General features: G+C 38.2%; 1 protein-coding gene across 6 annotated transcripts in view; it reads right to left on the reverse strand.

Moving 5' to 3' along the window:
* The window catches only part of anks1ab (ankyrin repeat and sterile alpha motif domain containing 1Ab), a 33,280-nt gene extending 12,848 nt beyond the window's left edge, over positions 1 to 20,432 (reverse strand). For 5 of the 6 annotated variants that reach the window (XM_084129629.1, XM_084129626.1, XM_084129625.1 and 2 more), the window contains exons 1-7: positions 19,931 to 20,354; positions 9,547 to 9,613; positions 2,401 to 2,516; positions 1,418 to 1,516; positions 980 to 1,126; positions 774 to 881; positions 498 to 668 (exon numbers count right to left, since the gene is read on the reverse strand). In XM_084129629.1, the coding sequence (XP_083985755.1) occupies positions 498 to 668; positions 774 to 881; positions 980 to 1,126; positions 1,418 to 1,516; positions 2,401 to 2,516; positions 9,547 to 9,613; positions 19,931 to 20,215 (993 nt within the window). In that variant the 5' untranslated portion in view covers positions 20,216 to 20,354. Of the gene's footprint in view, positions 1 to 497; positions 669 to 773; positions 882 to 979; positions 1,127 to 1,417; positions 1,517 to 2,400; positions 2,517 to 9,546; positions 9,614 to 19,930 lie in introns of all 6 variants that reach the window. The other variant, XM_084129628.1, reaches the window with a different exon arrangement.
* Positions 20,433 to 20,763: the final 331 nt, after the last annotated feature.

Consider the following 20,763-nt stretch of genomic DNA (forward strand, 5'->3'; position numbering starts at 1 on the left):
AGAGTTCGTTGTTAGTCGCCAGCACACACCAGCTCCAGAGGAAATAGCAGTGTCACTCACGTATGGAGCAGACACAACACAACCTTGGTGTCTATTTTCAGGCCTTCCCGCTTAGGTCTCTCCGGCGCTGGAAAGCTTTTCTAATATTAATACGGGTCCTAAAGTGCTTGCCTGATCATAACCCTTCTTTTTCATCCAGTGATATTACTCTGAGCTTTTCTCTTTTGTCACGTCTCTCAGCCATCTCTCTTTCTTCAAATGTCCCTCTTCCTCACTCTCTCTTCTCCCCCGAGATGAGTGGACACGCCCCCTACTGCTGATTGGCTGGAATGTGTTATGCTGCTTGGTCCGATCCACTTTTAACAGTGTTTCTCAGAAATCACTTACTGAACCTAGATATGGTTTGCAACATTTATCATAGAGTGACTCAAATGTGATTCATGTTACTTGGAAGGAGTCGTTATAATCACAGTGATCTTGGTCGCAGAGGTACTTACATGTGAGCGTGACCTTTCACCGAAGGAGCGGAGGGAGATACTGCCGTCCTGATCCAATGCTCTGCTCTTTCTGCCTGATTCTCCCAACGGAAGCAACATGTCCATGGAGCGACTGGTGTACGGGTCCATATAACTGAGCGGTGACGTATTCTGAGACAACAGGTCCTGAATCTGTTAAGCACAAATATCATTTTATACTGTATAGTTATATTTGCATGTAACAATATGGATATCATGCTGTCTATTTTTTCTGATATGCCGAATTGTGTTTATCACCTTTAGCTGGGAAAAGCGGTTGGATTTTGAAGGTGCTTCCTCATACGGTCGCTCTGATATCGAGGCTATGATCCTTTTTCTGTGACCAAGAAGGCCAATTTTTAACACCTACACAGAGAAAACATGGTCAGTGTATCAGATCACAGTGCACAAAATTCATTCCTGCAGGCAAAAGTATTTTGAACCAGCACGAAAGGCACATTTACATTGACAATTTCAAGCTCCCACAGGTTCTTCACGCAGTCCAGGGTGCGGTAGCCGCTAGACAAGAAGTTGTGCAGATATTCTCCGAGGCCCAGAGTTTCCAGCCATGAGGACAGAGAAGTGCTGCCGTCACACCCCAGAGCTTTCACCTGAAGGAGGAATTAAACGCTCTCTCAAATCACATAGCAAAGCATATATGTAATGCACTTTGAGAAAAGCCAGGAAAGTCACACTTAAAATGTCTGAATGTGATTGCATTACGTGACAAAATATTAATTATAGTGCAAACAAACACAGAACCAGCTTCTCTCAGAAATAACTTCACTTTTCTGAGACATATTTGCAATGACTTTTAACCAACTGCTCCCAAGGTAATTTTAAGTTTAAGTGGATGAAAGTAAGTAATGTCCAAATAATATTTTGGGCCTGAAACACGCTACCTTCGGAAAGTTTTTTGCTGCATGAAGGATTTTCTTCCTGTGGCCTGGGTCGGTGATGCCAAGTTCATGAAGGTCCTCATCTTCCATCACGTTACTCCCCTAAACGTATGCACATTCACATTCACATTCACATTCACATTCTGCTCTACTTAAATCCCTGAGAACAACCAAGTGTTGCATGAAAGTGACAGCAAAGGTATTTTACTAAAACAGTTTCAGGCACATACAGTCCCTGTGAATACTGACACTTTGTGCCTTGCAAATATATTTATACCATTAACCAATCACCTCTCTCTCTCTCTCTCTCTCTCTCTCTCTCTCTCTCTCTTTTATAATACATATAATTATAATTAATCATAATTATATTTAAGGGGCTGTGGCTGAAATTATGTACTATAACAAGTTTCTTCTCTCATTTAATTTCACCATTTTTAATAACCTTTTAGCTGTTTTGCTTTGCACTGCACTTAGATAGTTCAGTGTAATAACGTAATTTTTACAACAACAAATATTCCGCATAGTCTCTCAATTAATATGAGGTATTGCACATTTATAGAAAAAAAAATTGTTTAAAAAGTTGTATATAGCTTAAAGCATGTCTTATATAGCTTTTATATAGCTTAAGGCAAATTTCATGTTGTGCACCCTTTTATTTAAAAGCACTGAAATTATACTTTTATCTTTTAAAATATACTTTTATAATATAACTGTTTAAATTATGAACTGATTTTCTTTTATTATATCAATTAAATATCACAGAATTCAGATACAATTTAAAAACACATAGGCTACACTGAATCTACATCGAGGACAAAACAAAAGAGATTTTCCTTACTTGGAAAAAATATGTATCAATGAATGACAGTGTTCAGTGAACTGAAACATATTTTGGGCCTTTGTATTTTGGATATAGAGAGACTCACCACATCCCTGACGAACCTGCTGTGTCAATCAATCAATCCCCACCCACAAAAGCCACTCACCATGTAGCGCAGGTCATCGAAGCCATTGAGCACCAGTTTGCTCTCGTACTGAGGAAAGCCCACGTGTTCCAGCCACTCCCCCACCGTCTGCTCCAGCGCACGGCTCCCGGCTGCATCTGCCGACAGAGGATGGCGTTTGAGCAGTGAAAAACCATTTAGCCTGTAGCAGCGGCACTCGGAGGCCGAGATGTGACACTGCCACATCATCTTTGGCCAGCAGAGCTGAGGGCAGCAGCAGCAACAGCAAGGCAGTGTCCAGGCTTGAGCGACGGGCCTCCGCTAGACACAGGGCCCCAGATTTACAGACTAAACTAGTGATGGAGATTCCTCCACAAGCCCTCACTGCGTTGGAGATGAGGACCAAGGCTGAATGGGGTATGGAGGTAGACCTTGGCAGGTAGTCCTTTAAAGAAGAGCGTCAAGTCAGTCAATTGGAACAATTTGGCGTTGCTCTTCAAGAAGAGGGCAAGCAAATGAAACAACGTCTACACAGATTTTCCGTATCTGAATCAAACATTCGCACCGAGGATCATCAGCACGTTGCTCCAACTGGAAGATCATAAAAGTTCGAAAAGAGCTTTTGGCTTGCAGCAAAATATCAAGATCTACAAGAAGCTACTAGGAAGTTGCAGGAAAGTGCGCCCTGCTTTACCAACATGCCCTACACATCAAACACAATGCAAGGCATGATAAAACAGACTTGTCCTTAAATTAGAAGCAAAATCCTTTAGCAAAGACCTAAGAACCATTGGAGAGTGAGAATAATGCCAATGAGTTTTCTACAACAGAATCATGGACTCTTAAGCCAAGCAGCCTAACTCATTGATCAACAGTCCACCACAATGCCAGTTTTTCAACTCCAGAAGCTTTGATTGACGCCAGGTCGTCCTTTGAAAGATCTTCATTGCACATCCCAGTCCTCCGTTCCCGTTGTTCAGTTGTTGAGGAGGAACCCCTCCCACCATCAGAAAGTAGCCGGTTTGACCACTTCCACAAGCAGTCCCGGATCAGGTAGTGTTCTGTCACGGTAATCCAAGTACTCCTGGTCCTTCCGAGCTTAGACGCACCTCGCCGGTCTAACATACCAGAACGAAACACACCATCAAACCGAGGTAAAGCCAAACCTTTATCCAGTGGAAACAAGGGATTTAAAAAAAGAAAAAAAAGCTCGGTCCCTCTTCTTGCAGCACAGCCCCCTTGATCTGATCTGATCGCTTCGTTCCTTGAGAAAGACGTTTCTTCTGACCTGATCAGGCAACGTTCTGGTCACGGTAATCCAAGTCCCTCCGAGCTCAGACGCACCTCACCGGACTAACATACCAGAATGAAGCACACCATCAAAGCGAGGTACAGCCAAGCCTTGATCCAACGGAAATAAGGTGAGCTCCCACAATGGACGGATAACCCCATAAGAAAGCCCTGCTGACGGCACGGTCCCTCTTGTTGCAGCCCAGCCCCCTGATCAGGTTGCTCCGTTCCTCTAGCAGACGTTCCTAAGGGTCTTGCGCTCGGGGGCAAGGATTGCTGCATCCCTGATCCAGGAACGCTCAGTCACAGAAGCAGCTGCATTCGGCACTCACAAAGCATAACATCAAAATGACATAGTGCTCCTCCAGAAAGCCATCGCCTGCACAACTGCAGCTGGTAATCACCTTAAAGACATCTTATGCGTTCAGTTTAGCTGTGTATCACCTTCACTCGCTTTCTTTCTTCTTTGACTTGATTTTTACTCTTCATTAAAAGAGTCCTTTCCGAGAGCTCTGCATGGCTGCCATACACCGTCTGATGCTGAGACCCGCTGCATGGCATATACGCTCTGTTCGTTCCTAAACCCCCCTCCTTCCCGTCTCTATGCCTCTCTTTCTCTATCTGTCTCACATACACACACTCTCTCTCTCTCTCTCTGTGGCGATCAATCCCCCCCACCCCCTTTTCTCCGTCTCACTCTCTCTCTCTGCCCCTCTATCTATTCCCCCCTCCCCGTACTGATTAAAATTGCACGCAGGCTCTCTGATCTTGCTAGTGCAGAAAGGACACCATCAGAAAAAGGAACAAGAGACAAACCCATACCACACACTACTGTGCCAGGATCAGAGAGAAAAGGAAGAATGAGGAAAAAAAACAGTACAGGTTCCTCTAACCCCCGCACCCCACAACCCCATCCCTATCCCCTCCGCACTTAAGTGCTTCCAGTGCCTCTGCACTCTCTCTATGAAAAATTAAATCGCAGCCAAGCCACATACCACGGTAAATCATCAGAGGAATTAAATTCATGAATGTGTCACTGTGCCGGAGCGTAGATGGGGGCTGCACGTTAAACGTTAAGTCAGCGAAATGCACCGTGCACATGCTGCACTTAACGCAATCCCACCTGTGCCCACATTCATACTGGACACACATCCGAGTCCAATCGTCAGAATCCAGGTTTGCCAGATGTGATTAAACCATAGGCGTTCGTGATGTGGTCTAATTCAGTGTCACACATGAGTGCTGCTTCATGCATGCATGTAGGGCATTATCTGCATGCAGCTGAGAGCGGAAGAATCACACAAACTGTCAGCCTGCCAGGGACTTATTCACACGCATACAGGCACTGAATAAGGCTTAAGATGTAAAGTACATCCAAACATCTGCATCTCATTTCTAAAGGAGGTGCATTAATTCATTTATTCAAAACGACAAGCAAAATGAGGAAAAACACTAACAACTTGGCAAAAAGGAGCCAAACGAAATTATAAATGGAGCTATAGTGAATTTTAACATGGTATTATCATGCTTTTCTTTTTTTACATGTACCATAGTAGTACTAATTACATTTACATTTATTCATTCAGCAGAGGCTTTCATCCAATGTGAGCAAAATAAGGAAAAACACTAGCAATTTAGCAAAAAGGAACAAATCATTTAAGCAAAGCCAGCATTTTTTTTATTTGGACAATGGCACCATAGTAATACCATGGGTGTTTGGACATGTACCATGGTAATACTATACTATTGTAGACATACTAATATGTCTATATATGACTATGACTAATATAGTTATATTTTTTGAAGTACATTGAAGTATCCTGTAAATGCCATGGTACATGGTACTTTACCATTGTACAGTGACAGTATTAGAGGAAAAACTTTCACTTACAAAAAGTGATATACATCTATAAATGTATTAATATCTGTTTTATATTTCTTGCAAAAAGAATAATGCATTTTCCTATCTCTGTTATCTGGCTCCAATATTACATTCCTCCTCTTAAGGGCACTCATCTTTTCCAATAAATGGCCTATTGTTACACTGTAAGAATTGTTTATTTCAGAAAACACCAGCATTTTCATTACTAACAACAGCAAAGAACTCAAGCGTCCCCCAAACTCCCGTCAGAATTTTAAGGACAGTCTCACAGAACAATAGTGCTGTCTGTTGCTTTGAAGTGATTCTCTGCTGTACATTTCTAAATAATTGTATCTCTCCTAGAAAAGTCCATAAAAATATAGTGCTGTCGCTCCATATATAGCAACTACCTTGGGAGGCTCCACTCAAAAAGAAAAGAATATCAAGTCCTAATTACCGAGTGTCAGTGCGATGGCCACAGTAAATGGATCGTCATCTCATCTCTTTAAAGTAGGCCCTCGGCGCCCATCGTGTACCGGAGGTCAAAAGACCAAGTACAAAAATATCAGACCAAACTGGGGTAAAAAGTGAGACCATGTGGTTGAGAGAGAAAACCGTTGGTAGTTAAAGACGCTAATGAAATAGTTCTGACTTGAGGGTTGATTCAGCCAAAGCAAAGCTTTGTGGAAAAAAAGCCTTTATAGGCTTTCACAGAGAATATACTACTGTGTTTAGACATAAACAATGAACAAAATGAGTACGATTGTTTATAATCAGGCTGTCAATATATTAAAGGTGCAATAGGTGATCTGGGAAATGCTAACTTTAGCCTGCTAGCATTGAAAGCATACAATCCCACGTCTTTTTGTGTCTTTTTTACTGAGATGATGTAAAGCACATTGGTCAACATGTGTTGTTTTAATAGTGCTATATAAATAAAAGTGACATTGACACCCTCACTGCAAAAGCCACGCCTCCTCCGAAACACATGAACGCGCACAGACCAGAGACAACGTTATTGGATTACATCATGTGTCATTCACCGGTGAGAAAACTTCTGTTGGACCATAAAACTAAAGGAAAGGAAAGAATGTACTGTATTTCAGCTTTATTCATATGCGATTTCACAACATAACACAGTTGAATCTGACTGAATTATCTAGGGCAAAGTCAGCAGTGCAGAGAACAGTACTGTCAAACCTGAAATGTAGATACTTGCCACTTGTTGTTGGTTCAGAAGGAAAGGTTGTTAGTTTGTTGTTGCTGTTTGCCTGCCATTCTTGCTTTATCTGCACAGCGTACGTGAAACGCGCTGATAACGTAAGATGTCTGCGTGAACAGGCTTTGCAGTCGGATGCAAACATACGTTGACTGACAGGGAACACATGCTATGATTTCATTCAGACCAAATGCAATGATTGAACCAACATTTTATGGTCCTACGCCTTCCACAGATAATATATATTTATAAAAAATAAATTTAGACCGCTTAACATAGTGATTGCTTACCATATCAAAAAAGAATTCTGTAGAGAATCATCTATTGCATCTTTAAAATGACAATTAATCTTATAATGTTTTTGCCTTTAACATTTTGATTTGCCTCTTAATATTTATATTTTTTCCTTCAAAAAGCATTTGATTCCTATCTTAAGGAAAGATAAATATGCAACTTTATGATCATTTATGCAACACACAAAAAATGCATTGCTTCTAATGGCTTTCTCAGCAACTTTAGTACCACTGCTTTGTCAGTTATAGGTGATATTTCATACTTGTTGAGCTTTTATGTCATAATATTCTGCCATACGAAGCAATTTCCAAAGAAAACATTTGTAACAACAGTTGCAGTCCAACATTTCAGGACAAAGTTAGTTAGTTCACTCAAAAATTAAAATTCAGTCATCATTTACTGACCCTCGTGTCGTTTAAAACCTGTGTGACCAGTGCTGTTATTGTTAAGTAAAATGAAAGCTAAAACTATTAAAAAAAGTTTTCTTTAACTGAAATAAAGCTGATAAAATAAGTATACATTTTAGATGAAAGTTTTAAAAACATTAAAATATATATAAATAAAATAAGTACTAAAATTAATGTAATAAAAATAAAAATAAAAATAAAGCTAATCAGAAATAGTTAAAAAATGAATAGAAAAATTACAAAAGCACATTACAAAATTACTAAAACTTAAACTAAAATGAAAAAGAAAACTGAGTATATAAAAATAAAAGCTGATTCAAAAATCTTAATAAATACTATAATAGTATATAAATAATATTAAAATTATCTTCTGTGGAACACATAAGAAGATACAACGTTGCAGTCCACAACTATGGAAGCATATGGGTAGCAATATTCAATTTGAAATATAATATGCAAAATGACACTGCAATATGTAAAATGGCAGTGCATTTCTGTATTTAAATTTACATTTTCCATTACATTTGTGCAACACTTGGTGCAAAATGAAAATGAAAATTCAATTATATAATTTACATTTGCCATTTCATACACTAGTTTTAATATGTAAATTGAATAAAAATTTTAATGCTTTATAAGTTGCAAAATTAAAATGAAAATGTATTACAGAAATGATTAGATATGTTTAACATGTTCAAGCAAAAACTGTAGCAAAATGATTATTTAAATGTTATTTTTCTTAATTGCATTTACACTCACAGTTAAGACACTTGCGATTGCATTTTCATTAAATGTCCCGCAATGAATGTAGCAATATTCAATGTGCAAACTGAGAATGCATTCCGAGCCAATCACATGCCCGTCCCGCCCTGTCAATCACTGCGTGAAGTTCTAACTCTTCTAAAATTGTAAAAAAAAAAAAAAAAAAAAAAATCCTTAAAGGGATAGTTCACCCAAAAATGAAAATTCTGTCATCATTCACTCTCACTGAGGGTGAGTAAATGATGACAGAATTTTCATTTTTGAGTGAACTATCCCTTTAACCTTAAACGTACAGTATGGAATTTTTCGCCGCTAGGGGTCGCTAACCTCTTTACAATAACAAAGGCATAGATTGATGACGCAACATTTGCTAAGAATTATGGATCTTGTCGTCAACGTCAAGCCGACCGATCTAATAATGTTTATGGATGAGTAAATACATCGATGTTTTTATCATGACTGTGATATGAAGCAGTTTGGGATTGCTAAGAGACAGCTATCAGCTCCACACGCTGAGTCCCGCGGATATAAAAGGAATATGGACATTTCATTCTACCGAACTACACGCAAGTGCAGAATTACAACTCGCAGGTCAGTTTATTAGACAAATTAAACTTGTGAGGTAACGCAGCGCTGTTTCACTTGGTCTAACATTACACTAGCACACTAAACTGCATTTGAATGTGTTGAAATTTATGTGTTAGTTTGTCTGTATGAGACTAGCAGTAAGCTAGATCAACATTAGAATAACATACAGATTATATTCTGACATTTTATCATTGTTGAACTATATAACATTGATTAGTTTTATGTAAATGTGCTCACCTGTTTAATAAAGTACATGTAGGAGCGGTCGAAGTCTCGGACGTGGAGCTCTCGTTTATATACTGTCTATGGGAGCTCTCGGCATCTCGAAAACACCGCGCTGATATCGATTCTCGTTTTAGTTCTCCTTTTTTATCCAAAGTCTGCTTGCCATGGTCCATAATGTTTGAATGAAACAACAACAGCGTGCAAATAGACATTGCGAACACAGCTGTCCACGTCTGTCACTTTGGTTACTATCAGAGGGCTCTGGTTCATAGCTCTGGTTGCCATGGCAGCACGAGCGGAAACCAGGGACAACGCGGATATGACTCCATTGACGGCGACAAAACGGAAATAAAGAAACGGGACGTTTCTCGAATTAAATTACAAATTTCTCCTGGTTTGAAAGTTGTTGGAAACAGTCGGGATAATGTAAGTACACAACTAAAAAAAATATATAACATAGATATAGTGATTTTTGCTATTTTTAAAGCAAAAAGGTTACATATTGTGCCTTTAAGTTTGAGAGTCAATTTAAGGATCTTTACCTTCCAATGCAGGTTGATGCTCCTCGGAGATCTCGATGTCGGCAATTAGAGTCATGATCTTTTCAATCTACGATACAACATCAAGAAAAAGAAGAGTTAATGCATTTAAAATGCAGTTAAATATTTAAATTTACTGTAATCTGCCATGACAGGTTACTCTTTTCATTGGACTTTGTCAGAACCGATTTGAATTCATAATTCATAAGTGTTGTTGGCCAAAACAACTGCATCTGAGAGTGTGTGTGAGAGTGAGTGCGAGTGTGTGTGTGTGTGTGTGTGTGTGTGTGTGTGTGTGTGTGTGTGTGTGTGTGTGTGTGATTCTGAACACAGAAGATCTGAAATGTAGAAATAGTAGTTTTGCATTTCTCCAACACCTGGTGTTGGTCCCGAAACAGCCAGAGCTGTACAGTAAAAGTTCACATTAAAAGAAATGGAAAGAAAATCAGCAAAAATCTTTACAAAAAAATGAATAACCCCAGTGCCCCTCAGCGATATACCAAAACCATACCGACTAGAAAGCACATTTATAAGAACACTTTCCCTTCCATGTAAAATCTTTAAGATTACTCTCCAATCAATAGACTTTTAGGAGAAGCCTGAAATAGAAAAACGTTGGTTTTTGATGTAATATTTAAAGTCTGGCAAACTCATTTACTGTGTGCTTGTGGCATCAACATGCTGGCAAGCCCCTTGATTCATTTAGCAGTCAGATGCCACGGTCCACGTGGTAGATCCCCTCTAGCCATACAGGCCTTTGCATTTCCCACTCTCAAGTAACCTACATACTGCACTGACTATCCATTATATAATGCACAATGCATCCTCACAGCGGTCCATGGCGCACCTCCCAGAATCCCTCAGCTGCCTTCGCACATTCAGGCTTCGTCTCCTCATACGTGTTCAGAAGTACAGACATTTTACAGATCACATTAAGGGAATAGATACTCAGCTCTATATAAAGATTGGAAACGTCTGGCATGTATACTAAAACGATAGGCTTAATGTCAGCATGAAAAGAAAACTGATTTACTTTATTAATGCAAGTTCCTGGTCTTCTTCTGCACAATTCATGCTTTTCCAAAGTAAAACTAATCAATTTCCCACAGATAAAATCAAGTCCTAAATTTGGAAATGCATAGCAAATCAATTTTACTTTCATAAAATCATGTTCTTCATGTTAATAATACGATGAATTTTTATGGATGATTAATATTGTTTGTTTCACGTCAAAAGGCCTTAATTGTGGAGGACAATTCATTATATTCTATATGTAAAGATTTAAAAATAAAATAAAAAATGCATATATATAACTCCTTTATACAGAATCCAAAATATTATACAGCCATATTATAAACTCATGCATCCAAACTGAATGACAAAACATACAGCATTGATTTTGTTACAAAAAAAGTGTTTGCAAATAGTTGACATTTTTGTTTCAGTCATATCATATCTGACTTGTTGTGAACAGGCCTTAAAACAAAAATAACCCAAAGGTAGTATGGCATTTCTATATTCAGACTGTCAGTGTTAAAAACGCTCATGAGAAGGCTTCCTTTACATGCGTACTTTTTTAAATACGACCAATATTGTCAAGAAATTATTTTAGTACAGAGTTGTAAACCTCTACAGCAACTGATTATAAAATAAAAAAAAATTTTTGTATAAACATTTGAGTCATTTTATCATGCAAACCTCTGCAACGACTAAAAATAAATAAGTCGATTTCTGTCAATGGATTTTATTATATGCTCTGTGGGACGAGTCTTTTTCCCATGTGGTAATCAACAGCACGATGCCACAGATTTTGGAAACACTTTACAGGTTTTATTACTTAACATTAGTTAACTACTTTAGTTAACATGAACTAAGAATTAAAAATACTTCTGCATCATTTATTAATCTAGTTAATGTGAATTTCAACATTTACTAATACATTATTAAAATCAAATGTTGTACTAGTTAACATTAGTTAATGCATGGTGAACCAACATGAACAAACAATGAAAAGCTGGAAATTTTATTACCTAACATTAACAAAGGTGACTAAATATACATATAAATGTATTGCTCATTGTTAGTTCATGTTAGTTAATGCATAATGTTAACTATGAAACTTTATTGTAAAGTGTTACCCAGATTTTTATCCCAGAATATTATTTTGACATCTTTCTCAGGAGGGATAGTTTTTCTATTACAAACATGCAGTGTAATGGGGCTTTAGCCTTATTCGTATATTGTCCGATTTCTTCGAAATGCGTAGAAGTTTGTTTTTAAGGAATTCACTGAAGTGTAGTCTTGTGAAATTGGGGGGAGAGAGAGAGAGAGAGAGAGAGAGAGAGAGAGAGGCGTAGCCTCAAGCCATGGAGCTCCAAAAAACAGTTCATGAAAGGCGAGCATTTTCATTTTGCCGAGACAGCAATGAGGAACATCACACAACGTCCAGCCTAATGAGTGAATATGTAGAAGCCAGCAGCTTGAGAAAATGTGAAGTATTGGGGTAATAAAGATTTCATACAGCTCGGCCTCGTCTCATGTGCCAGAGGAGTAACAAGATTACAGGCTTCAGAGACTGGAATGATGGCCAAGTCTCGCCGACACCACAGAGGAACTCTGAGTAAAGCAAAGCCATAAGACCAGGATATGATCACCACCACAGCCTCATTCTCAAAACCACATGCATTTTGCATTCATAAGACACCAATCAGTAAATGCAACTGTCTAAACTACGTGTGATAAATTTTCACAGTGCAGTCTGTAATACTTCAAATTGGATGTAAGTGCAGAAATTCATAAAGCAAATAAAACAATACATATCTTGTTATATTTTGAAAGCCCATGCATAGCTGAAAATAAAAAAAAGTATATTCAAATTAAGCATTATTGTAGTCATGTTTTACATCCACAAAATTAGACTATGAGATTATACTGTAGGGTTGTCAGTCATTTTTTTTATTGAATTTATTACATGATATGTTTATTCATTCATTCATTAAATAAATCACATATTTACATCAATATTTGCTGATAAGCCATCAAACAAAGTTTAATTTTGGACAAAATTAAGACAAGGCCAATGCCACTAATTTGCAACAAAGCTCAGTGAACATGGCCAACATGGAACGGGCCATAATGTCCCAGAAGCTTTCTGACAGGTGAAAGCATTTGCCGCCCACTTCTTTTCCCCCCATGTGCATCTTTCACTTGCCATCTAAAGATACGCTTCCCATGACATCTTCCTTTAGCATATGAATTATGAAGAGACTTATATAGCCATCTGTGGAAAGCATGTTTGACCGCTCACTCAAACACAAAATTATTTTTAAACAGGTTTTCTGCAGAAGTGCTGAAACATTAACACACACTGAGCTATGGGCTGTTTTAGTCACACTGTCAGTGTTAAAAATGTGCATGCATGGAGTAAGGCTTAATCTACGTGCATTTAAATACAATCAATTAAAAAGTTTTAGGGCCCTATCTTGCACCCGCCGCAATGCAGCGCCAAGCGCAAGTGTTTTTTGCTAGTTTCAGCCCGACGCAGTTTTCATTTTCACGTCCTGCGCCACGTTGTTTAAATAGCAAATGCATTTGCGCCCATTTGTGTGCCCATGGGCGTGCTGGTCTGAAAACGAGGTGTGTTCTGGCGCATTGTTTTTCACGTTGCTATTTTGAGGCAACAAAAATAGACTGCGCCATTGACCAACTGAAACCTCGTCTAAAGTCATCGCAATATTTTTATTTTGTTATTTAAAGAACGCGTTAGTAATGTGCGTCTACAGCCGGGTCCACAACGCGCGTACACTCTGCTTATTAAACACACAGGGGCGCACAGCAGCACACAAACATGCGAAATATTTAAAATAAAAGGATTACAATGTAAAAGATTATTATTGTGTACATAAAGATATGGTGGAATCCGGCTTGTCCCGTAGATGTTCTGCTTGCGCACTTTTACCTCGCGCACGAGCAGATCCGTTTGCGCTCTGGAGACGACTTTCTCTCTTTCCACTACAAAATTCCGTCATGTAAATAGCGAATCTGCCATGGCGCGAGCGCAACTGGCATTTAAAGGGAATGGGAGATGAGACTCTGATTGGTATAACGCACGTAAATCCCAAAACACACCCATTATTCATTAAAACAAAAGGGACAACCCTTTTAAGACCATGCACCTGGCGCACCGATCATTTTTCCCGTCATTAAACTAGCAAAAGTGGATTTGTACGCCCTTAGTGAACTTGCGTGCGCTTTAGACCATGTGCTTAGATCGTTAAAATAGGGCCCTAAGTATTAGTTCACACAAAAATGTTAATTCTGTAATCATTTACTTATCCTCATGTCATTTCAAACCGGCAAGGCCTTCGTTCATCTTCAGAACACAAATGAAGATTTTTTAGATGAAATCTGAGCAATTTCTGTCCCTCCATTGACAGCTACACAACTACCACTTTGACTCTTCAAAAAGTTCATAAAGAGATCATAAAACGAATCCATATGAATTGAGCGGTTTAGTCCAAATTTTCTAAAGAGACTCAATCACTTTATATGAACAGATTGAATTTAGGCTTTTATTCACATATAAACATTGATCAACTCACACATCAAGCTCAAGCATGTTCGCTTGACATATGAGAACCAATGAGGTTTATTCTCACGCGTCAAGCAGGTTTGGTTGAGCTTCTGTCAATGTTATTTGTGAATAAAAGCCTAATTCATCAAAACTTGTACAACATTTCCATTTGTTCATCCCTTACAAAAAAAAATTGTTCTGTACCATGATACAGAGATGTAATTCTTTGGCACTTTGTTAAATTATGGCATTAAAAAAAAATAATTTATTCCTATACAATGCTATTTACATTGCAATTCAATGTAAAAAAAAATCATGTTAACACTGGATCCTGCCATGGTACTGGCACAGGGGAACATTTTTCACATCAAAAAGATTACACACTTCAGAAGTTGTGTCCGAGGAAAGTTCATTACCGCGACTAACGCACAAATGCTGATGCAGCCATTTTGCACGAGATACAGTGTGAGCAGGTGCCAGCATATTGGCAGTCATTTCTCCAAACCCACCCTCTTTCATTTTCAGCCTCCCTCACTCAAGCTTATAGATGTCATCTATATATAATGGGAAGCAGCATCAGTGGACGACTGTGAAACAGGATGTTCTTGAGAACAGGACACCCTGAGCGATAAATAGATGATCTGACAGCATATCCATTAAACTGGTTAATCTACAGTTTGAATAATGCTCCTAAATCTAATAATATAATCGCTCCCAGCACCACCTGAGTCTAATGTTCCATAAAACTTTGAGTATAAATGTGATTGCCCCTATTATTCTTCTTTGAAAAAAAAGCTAAGCTGTGGTAAGCCATTTTTATTACAAAACGTATAGTTCTGTGTCTCAATTCTGATTAGATGAGCAACACAAGTCAAGCATTTGTAAAATACTCAAAATATGCATTCACGTGACTGCACAACTGAATTTAATATTAATGTGCTTACCATCTTATCTGTGTCTTTTTAGCAGTGACCTAGAAACCTGAGCAAGCAAGCACCCAGAAAAACAAAGCAATATAAAAATACGATGAAAATTAAAAATTAAACACTATAATAGAACATAAAACAATATTAAAAATAGCACTGCCTCAGAACAGGAACAGTCTAGGAATGACTCAGTTAGCCAACACCTAAAACATAATCTAAAAAATGTAAAAAATCATTATTTTGGTCAGTTCTGAAATCGTGATTATTTAACACGATTATTGGTGGATGATATCCAAGTCTTATTTCAGATATCAGATATATAGATGAAATAGTTTCACAATTATAGATACTTCAGCATAAACTATACTAGGTTAAATAATGTAAACAATTATAGAAGTCAAGTAAACAGTCAGCAATGCAATAAGAACAAAAAATAATAATTATAAACAAAACTGACAAATAAATATAACAGAACAAAAATACAAATAAATAAAAAACAGTGCTTTACGGTGACAGTGGTATTCAGATAAGTAATAGCTAATGTAAATTGAATAAAATAAAATGTAAAATAACACTGCATAGTCTTCACTGTATATATTAAATACAGATTATTCGTTAATAAAGCCACTTAAGTGATTCATTCAAGAGCAGTGAGTGATTTTCTCTTTGTCTTTTGTCATTTGATTATCATTGAAGGGATACTTCACCGATTAGTATTAAGCTTTGTATCAGTAGAAACCCGGTAGCATTTTCGGATGACTGTGCTTCCCTCTCTCATGTCCTCCTGAGACGAGAGATTTCTGTATTGTGTGTCTGGAAAAAAACCTCCGATGACACAAAAAATCATCATTTTGCGTCATGGAGACTTTTTTGTCCAGTGGCGAGAGACTACAGCCAGTAGTAGGAGCTCGTCCCGCATGTCTTCAACCCGCCCATAGGGGGATCTCACGATAAAACGCTGTATTTTCAGTTTCGAGTCAATAGTCGCCTAGTTGTATCATTTCTTCCGATACTGCCCTCTGTAACCGGTAGGCGTGGCGTGGGAGTGGCCTCGTAGGGCAGCGAAGCAAGTGCATTCTGGGAGTTGTTGTCTTTCATCCACATGAGCCAAAAATACATTTTCTGGCTTTTCTCAGTCTAGAAGACCAACTTCTAAAATAATTTCACATTTCTACTACATAAATGATCCAATTTAAATACACATTCATCTTTCCAGCGGTGAAATATCCCTTTAATGACACAAACATTAAGGCCGCTGTCACTTTAAGAGCTGCACGGATCCAGTATATTGACACACATCCTATTTTCGCCCAACTGATTGATTACATTCACTTAAAACGTGAACGACTGTGTTTAAGTGTTTACTCGCTAAAACAGCATTTTGTGTGTGTATTTGATCGTTTAGGCCCACACCTGAAGCTCAAAGTATACTTTGCTTATCCAAGACTTTTCTTTGCTCTGTCTGGCCAGTGTCTCTTTTGCGGCTTAATGCGATTTTAATAACAGTGTTATTATAACACCATTTAATATCAAGCACTTCCCACAGTTTAGCAACAGTAGACTGCATTTTACAACACTCGCTTATTTGGCCAATTTGAATGTTCAGTTTTGGGGCTTTTAGGGAGGAACGAAAGCGCACCGCTATGAAGGAAAGGTTAAACAATCATTTTACCTAAGTGATAATCATTTATAATTAATTGCACAGTCCTGTTAGCAATAACCCATAAAACCTTAGCACATCCAAGGGGATTTTAGCACCTCTTAAAGTCACCATGAAATCAAACTGGACAATTCTTGTTTTTATGGAATATTGCAGAGTTTATTATAAATGAATTTAAATGAATGTGCTTCATAATCTTTAATCATAATACCTTCCCCTCCCTCTTGCAGCTCATCTCTTCTCTTCTCTGATGACTTGGGCGGGGCAACCTGTCACTCACATGAGATCCACCAATAGCAAACCACAACCATGAACCATCCAATCAATTCCTCATTAACAAAATAAAGCCCCGCCCTACATTTGTTCTTGTTCGCAAAGCCATTTTACTCAGATATACGTTACAATGAAGAAAAGATTATCTCAACATCCGATTATGGACTGTAAAGTCCAGGCTTGAGTGGTTTGCTGCTTTATTTTATTTACTGAAAATACATTTGTCTAGTCCGGGGGTCGGCAACCCGCGGCTCTAGAGCCGCATGCGGCTCTTAAGCGCCGCCCTAGTGGCTCCTTGGAGCTTTTTCAAAAATATGAAAATGGAAAAAATATTTTTTGTTTTAATATAATTTCTGTAGGAGGAAAAACATGACAAACATTTTAAGTTTTTCAACGTTGTAAAAATAATACACGAATAAATAAAACGAAACATAATACATTAAAATTATAATGGAAGTTAAACGATCGTACAGCAGAGTAGTCACGTGGTGCGTCATTCTCTCCAGGATGCGCTGCAGGGAAAATAAACATTTAATCATGAATGCTCATTATGTATTTGTAGCCTACTTATCATTTTGATACTAGGGGGCTAATAAAGCTAATATAGACACTTACAGCATGTGTTGCCTTCATTATAAGGCTTATATAAGGCTTTTAATTTTTTGCGGCTCCAGACAGATGGTTTTTTTTTTTTTTTTTTGGTCCAATATGGCTTGGCTCTTTCAACATTTTGGGTTGCCGACCCCTGGTCTAGTCAGATACCATTACAAGAGCATCAGCTGACAGCGTTAATAATCACGATCAATGATTGAATCATTGCATGTCTGTCATTGTCACTGATGTGAACCGCTGATCAGCAGCACAAGGTGTGAATGCAGAGGTTTACGCTCATTCGGGTTGTGACTAAAGCTCTGGCGCGAGGGGAGGGGTGTGTGCTGTTGTGTGTGCAGCGTGGGCCGGCCCCTGGGAAGCTTCCTGAGAAGATGCGGAGTGACAGTTAAGGCCCAATTAGCCCCGCGCGCTGTGGCCAGGATAGAGCAGCAGAAGGACTGATGGGCCCAGCCAAGCGTTCAGCATTCAGCCACTGGCGCTGATACTGTCAAGACTCGCTGCCTCCTTCTTCCTCCCTTCCTCCTCAAACTTACGCACTGCTAGAATTTCTTTCCCACCCACAACTAGTGTTGGAGGATGTTACTTTTAAAAGTAACACGTTACATTGTTGCACTAGCCGTGATAAAAGTTCTAAAAATGAAAGAAAAATGCTACATTGTTGCTTTTTATGCAAAGTGACACAACAGTTACTGTTATTCGTCTCTCTCTCTCTCTCTCTCTCTCTCTCTCTCTCTCTCTCTCTCTCTCTCTCTCTCTCTCAACGTTTCTAGTTACATCCTCCAAGTAAATAGTGATCACTAGTTACAACTAATGTTGGATGTTACTTTTAAAAGTAGCACATTACATTGTTGCACTAGACGTGATAAAAGTTCTAAAAATAATAAATAAATAAAAAACTGATACTGTTATTGTCATCATTTACTCACATTTTGTTCAAAACCAGTGTTATTTTAGTTTTATTTTAATACAATTACAGATTTTTATATTATTTTGAACTAGTTTTTATATTTTTCATTTTATTTTTAGTTGTTTCACCTATTTTTATTTATACAGTTTGAGTTTTAGTAATTTTAGTACTTCAGTATTTTAGTTGGTTGCCAAAGAAAATTTATATTTTTCATTTTGAAGTTTTTCATCTAATATTTATATTTAAATTGGTTTTAGTTGACAATAACAGCACAGCATGAAATGATTATACTTTGCAGAATAGACATATTATTTTGTTTTAATAATAGGCGTGCGGTGTTTGCTTGAATGTGCAGGCCTTTGTGCCAATGTAATGAGGAAGGAGGAAAATGCATTTGTTAGTAAATAACTTGCATAAATAGAAAAGTTATGTGGGTACTATACTGGTATACATTTAAAAAAAGTAACTTTTAAAAGATACATAATTGCATCATTCCTAAAAAAAAGGAAACGTTCAATTATTACATGACTACGCTATGGTAAAGGGAGAAGTTTGAAATGGTCATTTTCAGTAAATAAATAAAAAGTAGTGTCTTTTCCAGAATGCTTTCGCTATGCTTGGATAGTTGTTGTTGTTTTTTTCCATTTTGGATAAGGCTGACATACTGTAGTTTGCATGCAACACCTACACCAATACAGTATCAATTATAATAGCAGTGATAGAGTTTTATTGCACCACACACTGCTTGCTTGTCTTGTACACCTTATAGGCCTAAGGCACTACACTATGGGGAAGAGAGATCTTATATATTGCATATGCCAGTAAATAAGACTAAATAGAAAAATAACACACACACTACCATTAAAAAGTTTAGGGTTGGTAAAATAATTTAATGTGTTTTTGAAAGAAGCCTCAAAAGAATTTGATCAAAACTAAGTAAATATTGTGAAATATTATCACAATTTAAAATAACTGTTTTCTATTTGAATATATTTTAAAATGTAATTTATTCCTGTGACCAAAGCTGAATTCTTCAGTGTCACATGATCCTTCAGAAATCATTCTAATATGCTGATTTGCTGCTCAAGAAACATTCCTGATTATTAACAATGTTGAAAACAGTTGAGCTGCTTCATTAGAAAACATTTATTTGAAATAACATCAAAAATGTCTTAACAGTCACTTTGATCAATTTATTGCATGATGCATCCTTGCAAAAAGAAAAGAAAAAAACATACTGACCCCAAACTTTTAAACAGTAGTGTATTTTATTAAAAAGTAGCTGGGGTATTATAGTGTAAATTCAAAACCTAACTGTGCATTACTTGCTGTTACACTTCACACACAACCCAGCACACGTCTTACGATCTCCCTTGTGTTTGTCTCTCGTGAGAGGAAGTCTCATGCTCTTTAACCTGTCGTTCATCAGCTCTTACCTCGTCCCATTCAGAGGCAAACGAGGGCATCTGCTCCGTTTCCTTCCTCTCATCAGCACTGTTGGACAGGGATTCGCTCCGGACACCCAGAGGCCCGTCGTCCTCACAATGAGGGGAAGCCAGCAGGTCAGAGTCTGATTTAGAAAAGCTGCGTGCCAACTTCAGATGCCCAGGTGGTTTCCTCAAAGCTTGGGGTGACGGCGAGAACGACCCATTGCTCTCGGTCTGGTCCAGACGGGCCGCTTGGGCATTGGTATGATGAGCGTCTGGTGTGGGATTGGACATTCCTGGGTTGACGTTCCGGGTTTTTCTGTCTGGAACAGCAAAGCAGGGTTCTGTCTGGGGATCTGGACACAAATCCTCTTTACATGCAATAAGACTATTAGTCCTTGTCCACCTGGTATTATTCAGCGTAAGCCTGTATTATCCATCGAATTAAACTTCAACTTAATAGCCTCCCTGATCTACAGCAGAACTAACCACTGTAAGCACTCGTGGTACTAGTGTTTTTGAACCAGGGAGGGTGTAGGTGCCTGATCTACATTGTCACAGGGTTCCACCCACAGTTTGTGTTCCTTTGCCCTCCCCTTGCCAAGAAACTCTATGGGTTTTTTGAAAGACTCTTTCCTTCCCCTCCCTCCCTCCCTGCCTGTCTGTTTTAGTCACTACCAAAGTCACTATAGACGCCCCGGTTCTCTGCAGAAAGCCTGCAGCCAAAAACAGCCCTAAAACAATTGATCACAAATCATTCAACAGCATAAATTAAAATGTGCATTATAGAGCTTGAAATAACAGCAAAAGAGAAGAGGTTAGACTTCACCCAAAAATGAAAA

This window comes from Abramis brama (assembly GCF_963993115.1).
Source record: "Abramis brama genome assembly, chromosome: 11".
NCBI classification, from domain to species: domain Eukaryota; kingdom Metazoa; phylum Chordata; class Actinopteri; order Cypriniformes; family Leuciscidae; genus Abramis; species Abramis brama.